The sequence below is a fragment of the Schistocerca americana genome, chromosome X (genome assembly GCF_021461395.2).
Source record: "Schistocerca americana isolate TAMUIC-IGC-003095 chromosome X, iqSchAmer2.1, whole genome shotgun sequence".
Taxonomy (NCBI): Eukaryota; Metazoa; Arthropoda; class Insecta; order Orthoptera; family Acrididae; genus Schistocerca; species Schistocerca americana.
The window spans coordinates 281,894,220-281,911,228 of NC_060130.1; the positions used below are offsets into that span (position 1 = coordinate 281,894,220).

Here is a 17,009-nt window from a genome sequence, read left to right on the forward strand (position 1 = left end):
TGGCAGTTGAGCAGATTTATAAGATTTGATAATGTGATAACTAGGGCTGAGCATTTGAAAAGTGACATAGCTGCTGCAATATCTGCCATATTTGAAATGCTAAATTCAAATATTCATAAAATCTATGTGCCCTCTGATTGCCTCACTGTTGATGAGCGGCTTTTTCCTTACAAAGGAAAGGCAAGATTTACTAAAATCTAGTCAAACATGGCTTGAAGATTTGGTGGGTTTGTGATCCGTGAAATTCTTATCCAATAACTGGCCAAATTTATACAGGTAACTCTGCTTCCAGAAGAGAAACTAATGAAGGAGAGAGGGTAGTAAAAGATTTATGTTGCCATTTCAAAGGTACTGGCAGAAATACAGTCACTGACAATTTTTTCACAACTCTACCATTAGCAAGGCTGTTGATGATTTGGGATTTGTCCATAGTTGGCACTGTGAAAAGAAGCAAGCCCTATTTACCGCCAGAAATGCAACCTTCCTCTTCACGCCAAGAACTGTCATCTTTATTTCGATTCAGTGAAGATAACATTTCTCTGTGTTCATATGTTCCAAAGAAGGAAAAAGCAGTTCTAGTGTTACCCACAATGCTTTATGATGCATCCACTCCTGGCCCCCTTTCAGAGCCAGATGTTATACATTATTATAACAGCACATAAGGGGGTGCTGATAATATGGACAAGTTGTGTTCTCATTACAGTGTAAAACGGAGGACAGAGAGATGGCTGCTAGCATTTGCTTAGTAGCATACATTATTTAGACAGAAAACAATCCTCAAGCAAAAAATGAGCCTGTTTCTACTGGATCTGGGAAAACATTTGGCAATGCCTTCTATTATCTCTAGATATACAAATCCTAATTTCCTGAGAAATTTTTTCCATGAAATCAGGTATTAAGTGCATGATAGGAGGACCTCTAATTCTGGTTACTGAACGAGTGGAGGTTCAGCTAAAATGAGATTCTTCTGAATGGCTAAAAATCATTGGTGATTTTTGTATGCAAATCTCACTCAAACAAAAAGAAGAGGAAAACAAGAAAAAGTTGCAAGACATGTAAAAAACCAATGTGTGATGAACACTGCACTGCAACAACAGTGTATAGATGTTGTGAATAAGTAATAATTCCAAGTTTAACTATCCACAGTAATGAACAGCAAACTTTAGTAGCCATATAATATTATGTAATGTACTCTGTCACATATAGTAAAAATTGATATATTTTGCCCAAGTTTATGACTGTATTAGTTGTATTATTACTTGGTTGTCTAATGAATAATAAAAATACGAATATATTATATAAAATGAAGAGTTTCATGTGCGAACTTCACACCTGTTCTAATGGAGTTGTGTGCTTACCTGGCTAACCCAAATATAGATTAGAAAGTGCATTATTTTCCTTCTCATTTAAATGTTCTTCTTTGAAAGTATTTAAATTTTGCTTTTATTATGAATTTTGTAAAGATGCAAATGAGGAATAATCTGAGGCTTGTGTACAGTACTTTCAATACACCTGAAAAATTGTGTGTTATAGTTATAAAGGTTATCCGGGTAAACCAATGTGGACACAAGGGTTAAACTGAACACAGGAGAGATCAGCTTCATCGTAATTGTGACTGTTTGCTATTTCTTCTATAATTATTCTCTTTGCCTAAATAGAATTTATGCATAAGAAAGAGAGCATAGAGGCCGCAAAAACTGAAGACATTTAAGGATTTCATCAATGGGAGAAGTTCTTACTGCCGAACTAAAAAAAAAAAGTTAGGCTTTAATCATGGCTGGGGATGAGCTGCTCTCTCTCTCTCTCTCTCTCTCTCTCTCTCTCTCTCTCTCTCTTTCTACATGGACACCTGCTCAGCCATGTTGTGCGGGTTAAATACACAGTGCCAGGACTGCAATTTGGCAGGTAGAGGGAGCTGTGCCAGATGGAATGGGTGAGGAAAGAAAAGAGGCAGGTAGTGGGTGAGAGTGTTTGGGGGAGGATGGTTGACTGCTTAGAGGGCTATAGGAGGTGTGCACGATAGGAGGTTGGGGATCAGGGCAGCAGCTGCACAGAGTAGAAATGTGACACATATGCACTGGTACCAGTGAGTTTTTGCAGTGCACAATGTTCGTGATATGGGGAAGTGGATGGAGAGGGGAAACAGAGGAAGAGAGAACTGCAGAGAAGAGGGTGTTAGTGCAGCAGGTTAACTGAGACTGGAGCCCAGAGGATTATGGGAATAAAGGATGCACTGTAATGATAATCCTCACCTGCATTGTTCAGAAAAACTGGAGTTGGGGCAAGAATTCAGATCTTACAGTTTATGAAGCAGCCATTAAAATCAAGCACTTTGTGCTCAGCAGCGTGTTCTGCAACTAGGTGGTCAACTCTGCTGTTGGCAAATGTTTGATGGTGGCCATCAAGTCTGGTTGATAGCTGGTTGGTCATCATGCCCACATAAAATGCTGTGCTGCAATTGCAACAGAGTTGGTGGTATACGACATCGCTGAATTTACGCATGGCCCTGCCTGTGGAGGCACAGAATAAGCTTGTGATAGGATTGGAGTACTAGGATGTGCTGGTTGGATGAATCGGACAAGTCTAGCACCTGGTTATTCCACAGGGATGTGACTCATTTGCCTAACGGTTAAGAGTGGGAGTGGGATCGGCATGGACCAGGATACTGTGTAGAGTGGGTGGATGGGTGGGTGGGTGGATTTTGGGTAAGACATCCCACATTTCCAGGCACAATGACTAACAGCTAAAGCCCTGGTGAAGGACATGGTTCCAATACAAGGTGATATTGGGTGATGAGGAAGTGCTCCTTTGCGGTTGGACTTCAGGGTGGTGGGAGGATTAGAGGTTTGTGAGAACGTGACAAGGGGAAATGTGTTTGCAGGCTAGGTGTCGGGTATTGGTACCCCTGTGAAGGCCTTAGTGAGACCTTCAGCATTCTGGGAAAGGGAATTATTGTCACTGCAGATGTGCTGTCCGCGGGTGGCCAGACTATGTGAGAGTGATATTTTGGTGTAGAAGGGATGACAGCTGTCAAAATGTAGGTGCTACTGATGTCTAGTGGCCTTGATGCAGACAGAAGTATGAATGAAGTCATCAAAGAGGTGGAAGTCAACGTCCAGAAGGGTGGTACACTGGGCTGAGGAGGAACAGGTGAAGTGAATGGGAGAGAGAATGTTGAGGCTGTGAAGAAAATAGTGTTTCTTCACCCAAGGTCCAGATCGTGAATATATTATCAAAGAACCTGAAGCAGACCAGGTGTTGAGGTTTTTGGGAGGCTAAGAAGGCTTCCTCTAGATGGCTTGTAAACAGATTGGCCTAGGGGGGTACCATGTGGGTGCCCATGACTGTTCTGTGGATTTTCTTTTTATATATCTTTCCCTCAAAGGAGGAACAGTTATGCTTGAGGATGTAATTAAAGGTATGAGGAATAAGAATATGGGTTTGAAGTTAGGACATGAGGGGAGAGTGTTGGACAGCGGCAAGGCCATGGGCCTGGTTGATGGTGGCATATAGAGATGTGGCATCAGCAGTAATGAGTAGGGATACAGGTGGTAATAGGTCAAAATTGGCATGGTTGTTTACCTGCTTTGCGTTTTTTAAATTTTTTGTGGTGGTCATAAAATCAGTAGTACACATTATTGATATTGCTAAGAGTGAATTGAAAGGTATTTTCAAGCTCTGAACCCTATTACATATTGGTATTTTTTAGAAACTACATTGTTTATATAATTCAACAACAATTAAAGATTTTCTTAGAGTGGGCGTGAAGTATGCCACCACTACCCGGAAATGGGTGTTGTAGCATTATGGAAAATGCCTTTGTATTGCTAGGATTGATATGAAAGGCTAGGCTATGGGAGGTGGTGGTCAGTCAGAGTAGATGCATTCTGTCATGCAGTCACTGTGATTCTCACAACAATGGTAGAGCATTTGTCTGCGGTAAGCCTGTCTTGAGGATGCAGATGGTAGTTCTTTCTTTCGCTGAGAAGTGTGTGTTCGTGGGAAGGCATACAGGAAAGGATGGTGAGGCCGAGTTGGAGCTAAAGAATTCCTGGAAGGTAATTTGGCGGGGGGGAGGCATGGAGGTGGGAGGCAGGGAGGGTCACATTTTAGATGTTGATGAGAACTGGTAGCTGGTAGAGAAAAGATTGAATGTTGGGATTAGGTTGACATTGGTTGGAGGGATTGGTAGCAAAGACATGTTTCCATTGTAGGGATTGAGGGGGGGGGGGGGGGGGGAGGAATAGCAGCAGGTATTTGACGAGTCCAGCATGGCTGAAATTGGGTGTGTGGCTGAAGGTCATACCTTTGGATAGGACTGAAAAATGTATAAGTGGAGTTCCTAGTGGACAGGTTGACAAAACCCTAAAGGATTTGTTTAGGTTCTGGGTTTTTGTGGGAAGCAGTTTTGGGGAGTGTGGCATTGTCTTATTTTTTTTTGAGGGTTTGAAGGGGGGGGTTAGTGGGGGTAGGATAGTTTTTTATGGGTAGTGGTGCTCCGATTCAGTAATAAGGTGTCAATAAATTGGATAATTTTTGGAGATGGTGTATGAGATGTTCTTCCAAGTATTGGAGGGCAGGGGTTTCCGATTGGGGAGATATGGTGTAGGTAGGTCAGATTGCACAGTAATGGTATCTTGTGAATTGAGCAGAGGTGCTTGAAGGATGCCTGTGCCATGGTGATTTTTTTCTGTAGTACCAACTTTGTGAGGGATACAGATTGGTAGAATTGGAAAATTTTAAGCTAATTGTGAAAGGAAGAATGGATTCCATGGCTTAGGTAGGAACAGGATTTGGGACTGGATTTTAGCTGGGAATAGGGAAATTTTTTGAACTGATGCAGATTGTGATGTTGCTATAGGGAGGAGGAAAGTAACGTGACATCAGTGAGTGTTGGGCAAATGCTGGGGAATATTAGAGGTAAAACTGGGTGGTGTTTTATTGGAGGAATGAAGTAAAGATGTGACATAGATATGGAAAATGAACAGACAAAAGCATCAGATGGTATTAAATCATTATCTTTTATTTACTGATTTCCAGAAAAATAGGAGGTAATACTTATCATGTCTGTCATTTGGTAAGGCACATATTTGAGTTTGGTGATAACTGGGTCCGCAGCTTTAATGAAATTTTTAAATGAAGCCATTCCACTTTTGTTTTCTGAATGCTTGTAAATGACCACATGTTAAAATTTCACTACTAATCATTTCCACTCACGAATAGAGTGAGGGAAAAATGACTGTCTATAAGCCTCCATACAAGCCCTAATTTCTCATATATTTATAGTTTTATTTCGTTTCTTCAGCCTAGCAACATTCACAACTTTTTTCTGCCTGTAATGTGTTAGCTCACTACTGTCAAACTATGAACTCGTTACTGCTTTCCATTCTACAGGGACAGAACACATGGTTGTTAAGTGACACCAGAAAAATACTGGAAAAAGCTGTCCTCATATGACTTCCTCCTGTAGGCTCCTTTCAGGTGTCTTACTGCAACCTCTCTGTTGCCACAGCTCTGTAACACAAGTTCTTTAAAGGAAGGAAAAACACTTTCTACCAGTCATTCTAACACATTTCTGTAGTAAAATAACTGTCTCAAAAATGCTTAAAGCACATTCACAAAGACTAAGTCCATCACAGTCACAGTGTTTGGTTTAAAATTGCTTTAATTTTAGTTCCTTCCTAATAACTGTCTTTCAGATTTCCCTAGTGTCACAGTTTAAGTAGATCAGAAAAGTTGTCTTGTAACTTGCATTCAGCCAAGTTTCATCATCATTATGCTTATCCTGAAGTGAATTTCTGCAAACTACAGTTATACCATAAAGCAGTTCTTCGTGTATAAATAAATCTTTTTACCACATGATATTTCATGTGGATGGCATTACGGAAAACAGTTAATGGAAATTCAGTGTGATTTCCTCATTGGTAGAACATTGTTAAAAACTCAAAATCCCATACTGCACACAACAAAAATTTTACAAAGTTTTAGACATCCAAGGCAGAGTGTGGAGAGATTTTAAGAGTGTGTCGTGCATGGACCTGACTCCTCTTTTAGCGGTCCACGGGGGCAGATGTCATTCACGGCTGCGCTGTTGTAGGGAATACTCACCACTTAACAGCTAGTGCCTGCAGCTCCTATAACCATACCAATTTTTTATTGAAAGTGCTCATTGCCTTTACATTTGAGACTTTGTGGTCACCTAATAATTTTCTACTTATAGTAAATCTTCTTTTGAGTGAAGTCAAATAATATGCATCACCCTCTCTTGTAAAATAAAACAAATAGAATTATTGAAAGACATGACACCAACACCTGTCTCCTCTGAAATAATCATTTAAATGTGACTGTGGCTGAAATATTTAGCTTACAGTAGCCGAAAGACACATCATAACATTAAATTTTAGACTCTTTCACATATTATAATTTCTGAACTGTAAGCCAAGACCAAGAGGTAGTTAATATACAAAGATCCTACTCCATTTTGTATAGCATTTGTTTTTACTAAAATTATTCTGTAAATGTTGTAAATAAAGAAAAAATCAGCCTAATGAAAGAATACCGCATGTAAAATTGCAAGTTTCTGCCAAATTTGAACTTCCTATCTATCTTCCCTACCATTCATGAAAACATTGTGTAATAACTGCAAAAACATTTACTTTGAATTTTTGAAAATGTGTCAAGTTCCTTCTTCTCCGTATGCTAATACTTAGTGATATTAAGGTTATTATATAAACAGTTATTACAATTGCAAAATGGAAGTGATGTCATGCAGGAGAACTGGGTGCAGATGGCATAAAGAAATGCTTGCAACCACAACACGTCAGCACCACGTACCAATTATAGAGCCATTAGCAAGTGAGATATGGAAGGCAGTACATGCTTCCCCACAAGTCTCTGTCTCATCCACAAGTGTCTTGACAGTAATTTTTGTGTAACTGGCAGACCTAACATAAAATCAATTTTTTTTTTCAATGTGTGTATCTTGAGATTTATACTTAGTTTTGTCTCTTCCGTGTAGTTGGCACTGTGTCTTAAGAAGTTTTCTGATATTGCCAGTGTACCAAGGAGATTGTTCATCTGGATTTGAGTTATTTTTGTTCACTGTCCAAATTAAATAATTTGAGTTTTTGTCTGAGAAATTAGATAACCTCATCATTATCAGTTTTAAAGAACATATAGAATTTTATGCTTGCTTTTCTGTCTCTTTGTACCGTGGTATTTATTGTGTACACAACTGCTTTGTGGTCACTGATCCCTGATCACAAAGAGGTCAAGTCAGTTTATTGCCATCAGGTCTATTCCATTTCTCTCATGGTTATTGTGCCAAACTACCTGTTCTAGGTAATTTTCATAGAAAACTTTTATGTCTGTCTACCAAATTTTAACAATCAATGTGGAGCCATTAAAATCTCTGAAAAGTATTATTGCATGATTTGGAAACATAAGTTGTGAGAACAAATTTTTTTCTCTGAAGTTCTCAGTTCTGCAGCTGAAACTGCTATATGATAGTGGCTTACATTTTTAAACTATCACTGTAATCTCATTTGTGATTGTTGTTCATACCCAGACCATTTCACATGCAAACACTTAGTTTTTCCATTGACATCTCAGTGTTGTCAGTTTCTCACTTTAGTCAACTTTCAGTGCTAAGTTTTACTTGGGTTCCACAGCTTTTCAGTTGGGGCTCAAACACTGAGACTTTTTTGTGAACCATTATAAGTTTATCACTAATTTTTTATATCTTCATCACTTTGGGGTATTTTTTCAGGTTTTATGTGAGTATTTGGTAACTCTTTGCAGCAGTATTTATTTCACATGGATGAAAAGCCTCCTACTAAAAAAAAAAAAAAATGCAAGCAATATATCTTTCCAGATTGAGGATGATCAGTGTTATTGTAAAATGGAAAACTAGGGGATCAATAAACCCAATCAAGACCCTGGTAGTCTTAAAAAATTTATTGGTTGGAGCTGACAAACTGAAAAGTCTATTGTGCAAACTTATTTTACATCATTCTCATAAACTACTGTAGTAGACTTACCATGTTGCTCAGGTACAGAAGTTGGTATCTGAATGATGTGTCCAGATACCTTTGCCTTCATGTTTTAGGTGAAGGTAACAAGAAATAATGTAAGAGAATTATGATGGAAAATAATGAAGGGAAGAGGACTTGAGGTTGGAATCAGCTAAGACGTACAGCTGAAAATGCATGGGTGTGAATTTTAATTGCAAGTCTTTATAGGAATCCATAGGAAAGTATGTAAAGAGGAAGTTCCTACGCACTGTGTCAAGATATGTACTTTTTAATACCAATGAAACAAGAAAATTGAGTATTTGAACAGATAATTACTCCGTGTATGCTGTTAACATTTATTTGTAATATTCTCTCTCTCTCTCTCTCTCTCTCTCTCTCTCTCTCTCTCTCTCTCTCACTCACTCACTCACTCACTTTGAATTAACTTATATTTGCACTTGTATTTCAGACATCTGTATATGGGAGAAGAAGCTCCAGGCTTTGACGTTAGTGCAGGGCGCACGTGGAAGTATCCAGTAGACATCCCAAAACGTGATTACCAGTTCAACATTATTCAGAATGCTTTGTATCATAACACACTTGTCTGTCTACCGACAGGTGAGTCTCAAAAATTTTTAATTGTATCTTTTTCATTTTGTGCATGTGACCTAGTGTGCAGATGAATTTACCTTCTAAAATAGCCAAATATATGTCAATAGACTGTTGCCATCTAAGTCATATGTTTTAATAAATATCATGTGACAGTGCCACGACATTTAACAGTGCCGCCATGTCAGTACGCGCAAACGGCGATAGAGGCGCTCCGCAACTCGGCTGAGCGCGGGAGCGCCACCTTGCTACGAACGGCGCCGGCCGCATGTCACGGCACGGCAGTCGAATGACCGATACGGAATTGGTAGCATGTAACCAGCTATTGTTTCTACGTTTATATATCCACGCAATTTATTAGTGATTAAAGGTTATAACACTTTTTGGCCACTAGGTCAGATATTTTTGTTCCTGCGTTGTGGATTTGTGTGTTCGTGTCGGGGCAGACATGGAACAGCTTATGCAAGCACTCATTGAACAACAAACACAGCTGACAGCTGCTATTCAGGCGTTGTCAACATCGCTTACTCATCGTCTGTCTTCCTCTTCTCTGCCTCCATTCCCTCCTTACGACGAGGCCGCTGAAGACTGGGAGGATTATGAGAAGCGTTTGCGGCAACACTTCTTGGCTTTCGATGTTGTCGACGCTCCTATGTGTAAGTCGTTATTTCTATCTTGGATTTCCCCATGGATCTATCAGCTGCTATCTCAGTTAGCCCCGCTGCGGGAACCTGCCTCTCTGTCCTTCCAAGAAATGTGTCACTTATTGTCTAACTATTACCGAAAAAACACCCACGTCATTGCCGCCCTCGTGGCGTTCTACTGGTGTCGTAAACAGCCCCATCAATCTTACTGGGCTTGGGCGGTGGAACTACACGGTCTGAGTAGGAAATGTCAGTTTGTCACGGACACTCATCATGAGTCTTATGATGATTCAATGGTTAGGGATGCGATTCTACGGCTTGCTCTTGATAAAGAAGTTCGGCAACGTGCCTTACAACTGCCAAACCCGTCGTTGTCGGAAGTTCTAAGCATCGCTCAATCTTTTGAAGTGTCTCACGCTGCTGGTGCGCAAATAGACTCGTGGTGTCATGTAGGCACTATACAGACCACTTTCGACATGGACAATTTGCCTGTTTCCCAGGGGACCGACGATGTGACGGCGGTTCACTCGTGTCAACAATGTCGCGTTGGGCCGCCACGCTCGCAGCAAAAACAGCAACCACAGAAGCAGGTTCGTTCCGCACTTCCTTCTTGTCCACGTTGTTTCGTACAGAATGACAGGGCCGCGTGTCCAAAACGTTGGGCCACGTGTAATTCATGTAGGAAAAAAGACCACATTGCTTCTGTGTGTCAGTCCCCTAAAGTTCCTCTCGACGAGGACGAGGCATCGGACATGGATGTTAACTGTGTGCTTTCTCAAACAAATAAGTTGTTTGTTACTGTTCGTGTTCTGGATAAAGACATTCGCATGCAAGTGGACACTGGCTCTGCAGTAACTCTCATTAATTCTTGCACGTATTTGGAGTTGGGCTCCCTTCCCTTGTCTCCAGTTATGCGAAATCTGAGAACTTATAATAAACAGAAAATTCCTATCGTTGGCCAGTTTGATGCTTCCACTGCCTACAAGTCTGTTGTTAGGCCCCTCACGTTTTATGTGGTGGATCATGTGGGCACTGAAAACCTGTTCGGTTATGATGCTTTCCAGTTGTTCAGGTTCTCCATTGATGATGATGTGCACCTCATATCTGAGGATATTCCATATCAACAGCTGGATGGATTGTGTTCTGCATTTTCGTCCGTGTTCTCTGCTGGCCTGGGTCGTGCCAAGGATTTTGAAGCCCACATTACTCTTAAACCTACAGCTCGCCCTAAGTTTTTCCGGGCACGCCCTATTCCGGTGGCGTTGCGTGCACCTATCAAGGCTGAGATAGACAGGTTAACAGCTTCAGGGATTCTCCTTCCTGTTAAGTCCAGTGAATGGGCATCGCCAATCGTGGTGGTTTCTAAACCAAACGGGAGTGTGTGATTGTGTGGTGATTTTAAAGCCACTCTCAATGCTCAGAGCCTCATTGACACTTATCCTCTTCCCCGTCCTGAGGAGTTATTTACCAAGCTCGCTGGGGGCCAGTTCTTTTCCAAACTTGACTTATCGGAGGCGTACCATCAGTTGCCGTTGGATGCGTCTTCCAAGGAATTTCTCGTCATCAACACTCCTTGTGGGTTGTATCAGTACCAGCGGTTACCGTTTGGCGTCGCTTGCGCACCGGCTATTTTTCAGTGGTTTTTGGAACAGCTCATGGCTTCCGTTCCCGGCTGCATAAACTATCTGGATGACATTGTTCTCATGGGGGCCTCCACTGAGGAGCACCTTCGCAATTTGTGTTCACTGTTTCGGGTTCTGCATTCGGCTGGGTTGAAGTGCAATCTGGACAAGTCACAGTTCTTCCAACCCTCCATTGTGTATCTTGGTTTCCACTTGTCCCGTGAGGGTATACGTCCTCTACGTCAGCATGTTGCGGCCATTACCGCTCTACCCCGGCCATCTACGGTCAAAGAACTTCAGGCGTTTCTAGGCAAGATTGCTTATTATCACAAATTCATTCCATCCGCGGCGGCGGTAGCTCTTCCTCTGCATCAGCTGTTACGCAAAAACGTTCCTTTCTGTTGGTCCGATGAGTGTGAGCAGGCTTTTGTCTGCCTGAAGGCTCATTTGCAGTCGGCGCCTTGTCTTGCCACATTCCGTCCGGGTCAGCACTTGGTTCTGGCGACTGACGCATCCCAGTATGGCCTAGGGGCTGTTCTCGCCCATCGGTGTGAGGATGGGTCAGAACAACCCATCGCCTATGCTTCCAAGACCCTCAACGACGCGCAACGGCGTTAGTCTCAAATCGAAAAGGAGGCGCTCGGTATCATTTATGCTCTAAAAAGTTCAGCGTTTTTTTGTATGGTTCTAAGTTTCACCTCATCACCGACCACAATCCACTGGTCTCTCTGTTCAGCCCATCGGCGTCGCTTCCGGATAAGGCAGCTCACCGCCTGCAACGTTGGGCCTTATACTTGTCTCGTTTTCATTATGAGATTCACTATCGCCCCACAGCCCAGCACGCCAACACTGACGCGTTGTCGCATTTGCCGATGGGCCCCGACCTGGTTTTCAATCGAGATGAACTACTCTGTTTCCACATTGATGAGGCAGAACGTCGTGCAGTCGAGTGTTTTCCGCTTATAGGTTCGCTGGTCGCGTCTGGTACTGCGCAGGACCCGGTCCTGCGTCAGGTGATCGGTTTTATTCAACGGGGTTGGCCGGACAGGACCAAGGGCCGGGCATCGGATCCCCTTCGCAACTACCATGCCTTGCGTCTTTGTCTGTCTGTTCGTGATGGTGTTGTTCTTCTGGCCACGGATGGCGCATCTCCACGGGTCGTGGTGCCAGCCTCTCTTCACAAAGATGTTCTCAAACTGTTGCATGAAGGCCATTGGGGGATTTCTCGGACTAAGTCCCTGGCCCGCAGGCACGTTTATTGGCCCGGTATTGATTCGGACATCGCCCACATGGTCGCTGTGTGTGGTCAGTGTGTTCAACAACTGGCTGCACCCCGTACAATGCCCTCTCCGTGGCCTGACCCGGCGCAGCCATGGGAACAGGTGCACGCTGACTTTGCCGGCCCCTTCCTCGGCACTTATTGGCTGCTGTTGATTGACGCCTTCTTGAAGTTTCCGTTTGTTGTTTGATGTCCGTCGCCCACCACTGCGGCGACGACGCTGGCTTTGTCCAAAATCTTTGCACTAGAAGGTCTTCCATCCACGGTCGTCACGGACAATGGCCCTCAGTTCTCTTCGCAGGCCTTCCGTGATTTTTGTACTGGACACGGGATTCATCATGTTACAGCACCGCCCTTCCATCCGCAATCGAATGGGGAGGTCGAGCACCTTGTCCGCACTTTCAAAAGCCAGATGAAAAAATTCCTTAGTGCTTTTTCCACAGATGACGCTTTGTTGCATTTTCTGAGTTCTTATCGCTTCATGCCTCTGGGTGATCGCAGCCCTGCTGAACTCTTGCATGGCCGCCAACCGCTCACTCTACTGCACCTGCTTCACCCTGTCAGGCCTTGTACTGTGTCCCCTCGTGCGGGAAAATACTCCGTAGCCATCGACGTGTGGGCACGAGGGTATGGATCTCGCCCTAAATGGATTCCAGGGGTGGTCAAGGCTCTTCGCGGCTGCCGGCTTTGTGAAATACATACGGACGACGGCATGGTTGTTCGCCATTACGACCAGATGCGCCCACAAGTGGTGGCCACACCGGTGCCACCGCCCCTTCCTTCGCCTCCACCAGCCCGAGAAGCCAGTCCTGTCGCTGCTGCCGATCTCCCGTGCGTGTTGCTGCAGCCGACGTCGCTACCGCTTCCGAGTACGCCGGAACCGGCCCCAGTCGCGACGCCGCATTCTCCGGGACCCATCTCGCTGGAGCACATTCCCAGGTCCACGACACCTATGGATGCTGCTCCGGAGTATTCACCCATCATCTCGTCCAGGAGGCACGTTCCACGCACGAGCTTCCGTCCTGGACATTTTCGACCGTACTCTCGTGTTTCTCTGCGGGATCTTCTCGGGGCCTCCCAAGAGGCCATGGATGTCTCCGCGCTGTCCGTGTCTCCCAGGAAGTGAGTGTTTTTTTTTTTTTCAAGGGGGGAAAAGTGTTGTGACAGTGCCACGACATTTAACAGTGCCACCACGTCAGTACGCGCAAACGGCGATAGAGGCGCTCTGCAACTCAGCTGAGCGCGGGAGTGCCACCTAGCTGTGAACGGCACCGGCCGCATGTCACGGCACGGCAGTCGAATGACCGATACGGAATTGGTAGCATGTAACCAGCTATTGTTTCTACGTTTGTATATCCACGCAATTTATTAGTGATTAAAGGTTATAACAAAATACATGATTGATATCAATTGGCAGTGATTACTGAAACTGGACATTATGAAATAGTCAGACCACTGTGAACTAACAGTATCGGTAATGTTTTTTTGTACAAATAATGCAATGTAAAATATGAATTGAGGAACCTGAACAAAAGTATTTAATTTACTTATTTCTGAATGCAGGGAACACAGATGTCTGCACTAAATGTTGTCAAATGATCATTCCTCTAAAGACAAGTATTTAATTTACTTGTTATGTCTGAATGCAGGGAACACAGATGTCTACACTAAATTTTGTCAAATGATCATTCCTCTACAGACATATTACAGCACTTAAACAGAGAGTTAAGGAATGCAGAAGATGGGTTAGGCTCATTGTATCAGTACAACCGTAAATTACATCTGTCTAATGATTGCTGCGAAATGGGTAGCATCTCACTGACATTAGTTAACAGTGGTTGTGCTTGATGTTGGCAAGGCTGGTCAGTGTAACCTGTAGTACTCTATTAGTATAAATGCTGCACATGCTTCAGTGATGACAGTTGAACATGATGTGGAACGTGGCATGTAGATAGAGACGTAATTTGGCTGAACCACTCAAATCATTAGCATAAATATGCTATGGAAAGTTTTGGCATAATGTGAATAATTTAGTAGTAAAGGTATCAACTCACCAAATAGTAGAGGCGTTGATTCATTGACAGGCACACAAACAAGACTGAAAACTTCGTTAGCTACTGGATGGATCATGCTCATGCAGAAACACCACACACACACACACACACACACACACACACACACACACACACACACCTACACCTATACAACCTCATTGTGCAAGCTTATTGTACAAGCTGAATACACATTTTGGGACTGTAGTTCTGCCGGTTGACTGGAGTGAGGGTGAGGTGAGAAACAGGAGGGAGAGTTGAGGAAGGGTGATGGCTCAGATGAAGGCAGCAGGTGTAAAGTATATGCAGTAGTGAGAGGCAACAGGTGCACACCAGCACTGATGAGTTCATGAAGTGCATGTGGAAGAGTAGATTGGGAGATGTTGATTGAGCAGAGGTAGGAGAGACTGTGAGGAAGAGAATGTGGGTGTAGGATGAGTGAAGTCAAGATTCTGGAGCTGTGTGGAAGTGTGTGTAGGATAGAGGTTGGTGGAGATTGACACCTGGAGGATTACAGGAATGAAGGATGTGCTGCAAGGACAACTCCTGTCTACATAGTTCAGAAAAACTGATACTGGGGAGGAATGGTCCAGAAGAGATGGGTTTTGAAGCTGCCTTTGAAGGAGAACATGCTGTGCTCAGCAGCGTATTTGGTCAGTGGATGATCAACTCTGCTCTTTGCAATCGTTTGAAGGTGACCATTCATCAAGGTGGATACATGGCAGATTGTCATGACCACTGCTCCACAACATGTGTGACCTGGATCCTACATCCCAGCACGAGTTTCTCTAAACTACGTAGATGGGAAATCTCATGGCATCCTAGCAACACACCCTTTATTCCCGTAATTATCATGGCCTCAATTTCCACTAACCCATGCCCAACAATATTTTGCACTTGATTGTATGGAAAGTATCCATTAAATCTGATCAGTTGACCCGTTGATGTCAGTGTCATTGTCATAGACCACAGTTTTGTGGTTGGTATCATATCACATTGATTGAGCTTACATCTTGGTGCTTAGTTCTTTACAAATGAAATAGGTGTTCACATTATGTTTGTATATACAACTGCCAATCTTGATGAAAAATTAAGATCTTAAAAAACAAAAAAGGCACTCCATCTTCAGGCCATGAGGGGCCTACCGGGACCATCTGACCGCCATGTCATCCTCAGATGCGGATAGGAGGGGCATTGGATCAGCACACCGCTCTCCCGGTTGTTATGATGGTATTCTTGACTGAAGCCACTACTATTTAGACGAGTAGCTCCTCAGTTGGCATCACAAGGCTGAGTGCACCCCGAAAAATGGCAACAGCGCATGGCGGCCTCGATGGTCACGCATACAAGGGCCGACCCCGCCTGACAGCGCTTAACTTCAGTGATCTCACGGGAACCGGTGTATCCACTGCGGCAAGGCCGTTGCCTAAGATCTAATTCTAACACTAAATAATTATCGGTTTTCAGTATCACTGCAAAGTTTTACATTCCATTAAACTACTATTTCATTATAAACTACCAATTTCGTAATTGGATCTTTATGATTTAAATAAAATTTTCATGTATTGGGATCACATAACTGCATAGTGTTTCAGAGGATGAAAATTGTCCTAAATTTTCAACTTCCAAAATGCTCGGCTTTTTCTGTCAGTTTGTCCATAATGGATGACTTATGATGTCGCAAAAAGTTAAAGCATTTAAGAAGGGTATCATGGTCACTGCAACAGCAACAACCCGAAACTACACTCATTGACAACAAGTCTTCACATCCAGCCTGTCCATTCCTTGATTTCCCTTGACATGACAGCAAGCCAGCACACATGAGCAGATCAGTGACCAGAGCAGCACTGTATTACATGCCATCCCTTTACATGCTACAACCATCTTCTTGAAGGGAAACCTGATGTACATGAAAAATATTTGCAGTTGCAAATACAAACAACCATCAGCTGTATAAGGGAATGACAATAATTAAAACTGGTGCTGGACTGGGACTCAAAACCGTGTTTCCCACTTTACACAAGCGGTCATTTTAACTGCTTTGGCTGTCAGTGCACAACCCACAGCCAGACCCAAACTTCCATATGTCATCATTCCTGCATCACAGCCTGTACTTGTACACACATTATGTAATTCCTATACAGTGGAGAACATTTTAATTGAAAGTTGCTGCCTGATATTGTCAGATAAATACCATATTATAAATACAATAATCAAATATTATAAATGTGACAATATCCTTTGGACGTGCATACATGTCCAGAGGAACACTGCATCATTTTTCTTAGCAACATAGGCATTGCAACATCGTATTTATTCGCTGATACCAGCCAGTGACTTTCAATTAAAATGTCCTCTCCTGTATGGGAATTACATAATGTATGTACAAGTACAGGTTGTATACATGGAAGTTTTGGTCTGACCATGAGTTGTGTGTGGATAGCCAAAACAGTTCAGGCAACCACTCATGTAAAGTGGGAAATCAGGGTTCGAGTCCCGGTCCAGCACAAAGTTTTCATTGTCATCATTCCCATATACAGCAGACGGCTGTTTGTATTAGCAAGTGTGAAAACATTTCATGTATTTCATAATGGCTGTAGTAGCGCCTGTTCCTTCTGACATGTATGTATGTCCAGAGGAACATTGCACTGCTCTTCTTAACTGCATAAGTACTGCAATATTCAAAGTTAATGTGTCCTTGGAGGGAGGACAAGTGGTTGTAGATCAAACTAAAAAAATAAAATAAAAATTCGCGGGTTAAGTCAATAGCGATGTTTTTACAGACATCTCTC

At 43.0% G+C, this 17,009-nt stretch overlaps 1 protein-coding gene across 2 annotated transcripts in view; it reads left to right on the forward strand.

The window, feature by feature from the left end:
* LOC124556035 (Fanconi anemia group M protein homolog) overlaps positions 1-17,009 on the forward strand; it is a 242,759-nt gene that overhangs the window by 57,270 nt on the left and 168,480 nt on the right. For both annotated transcript variants that reach the window (XM_047130070.1, XM_047130071.1), the window contains exon 3: positions 8,482-8,630. In XM_047130070.1, coding sequence (XP_046986026.1) covers positions 8,482-8,630 — 149 coding nt within the window. The remainder of the gene's footprint in view (positions 1-8,481; positions 8,631-17,009) is intronic.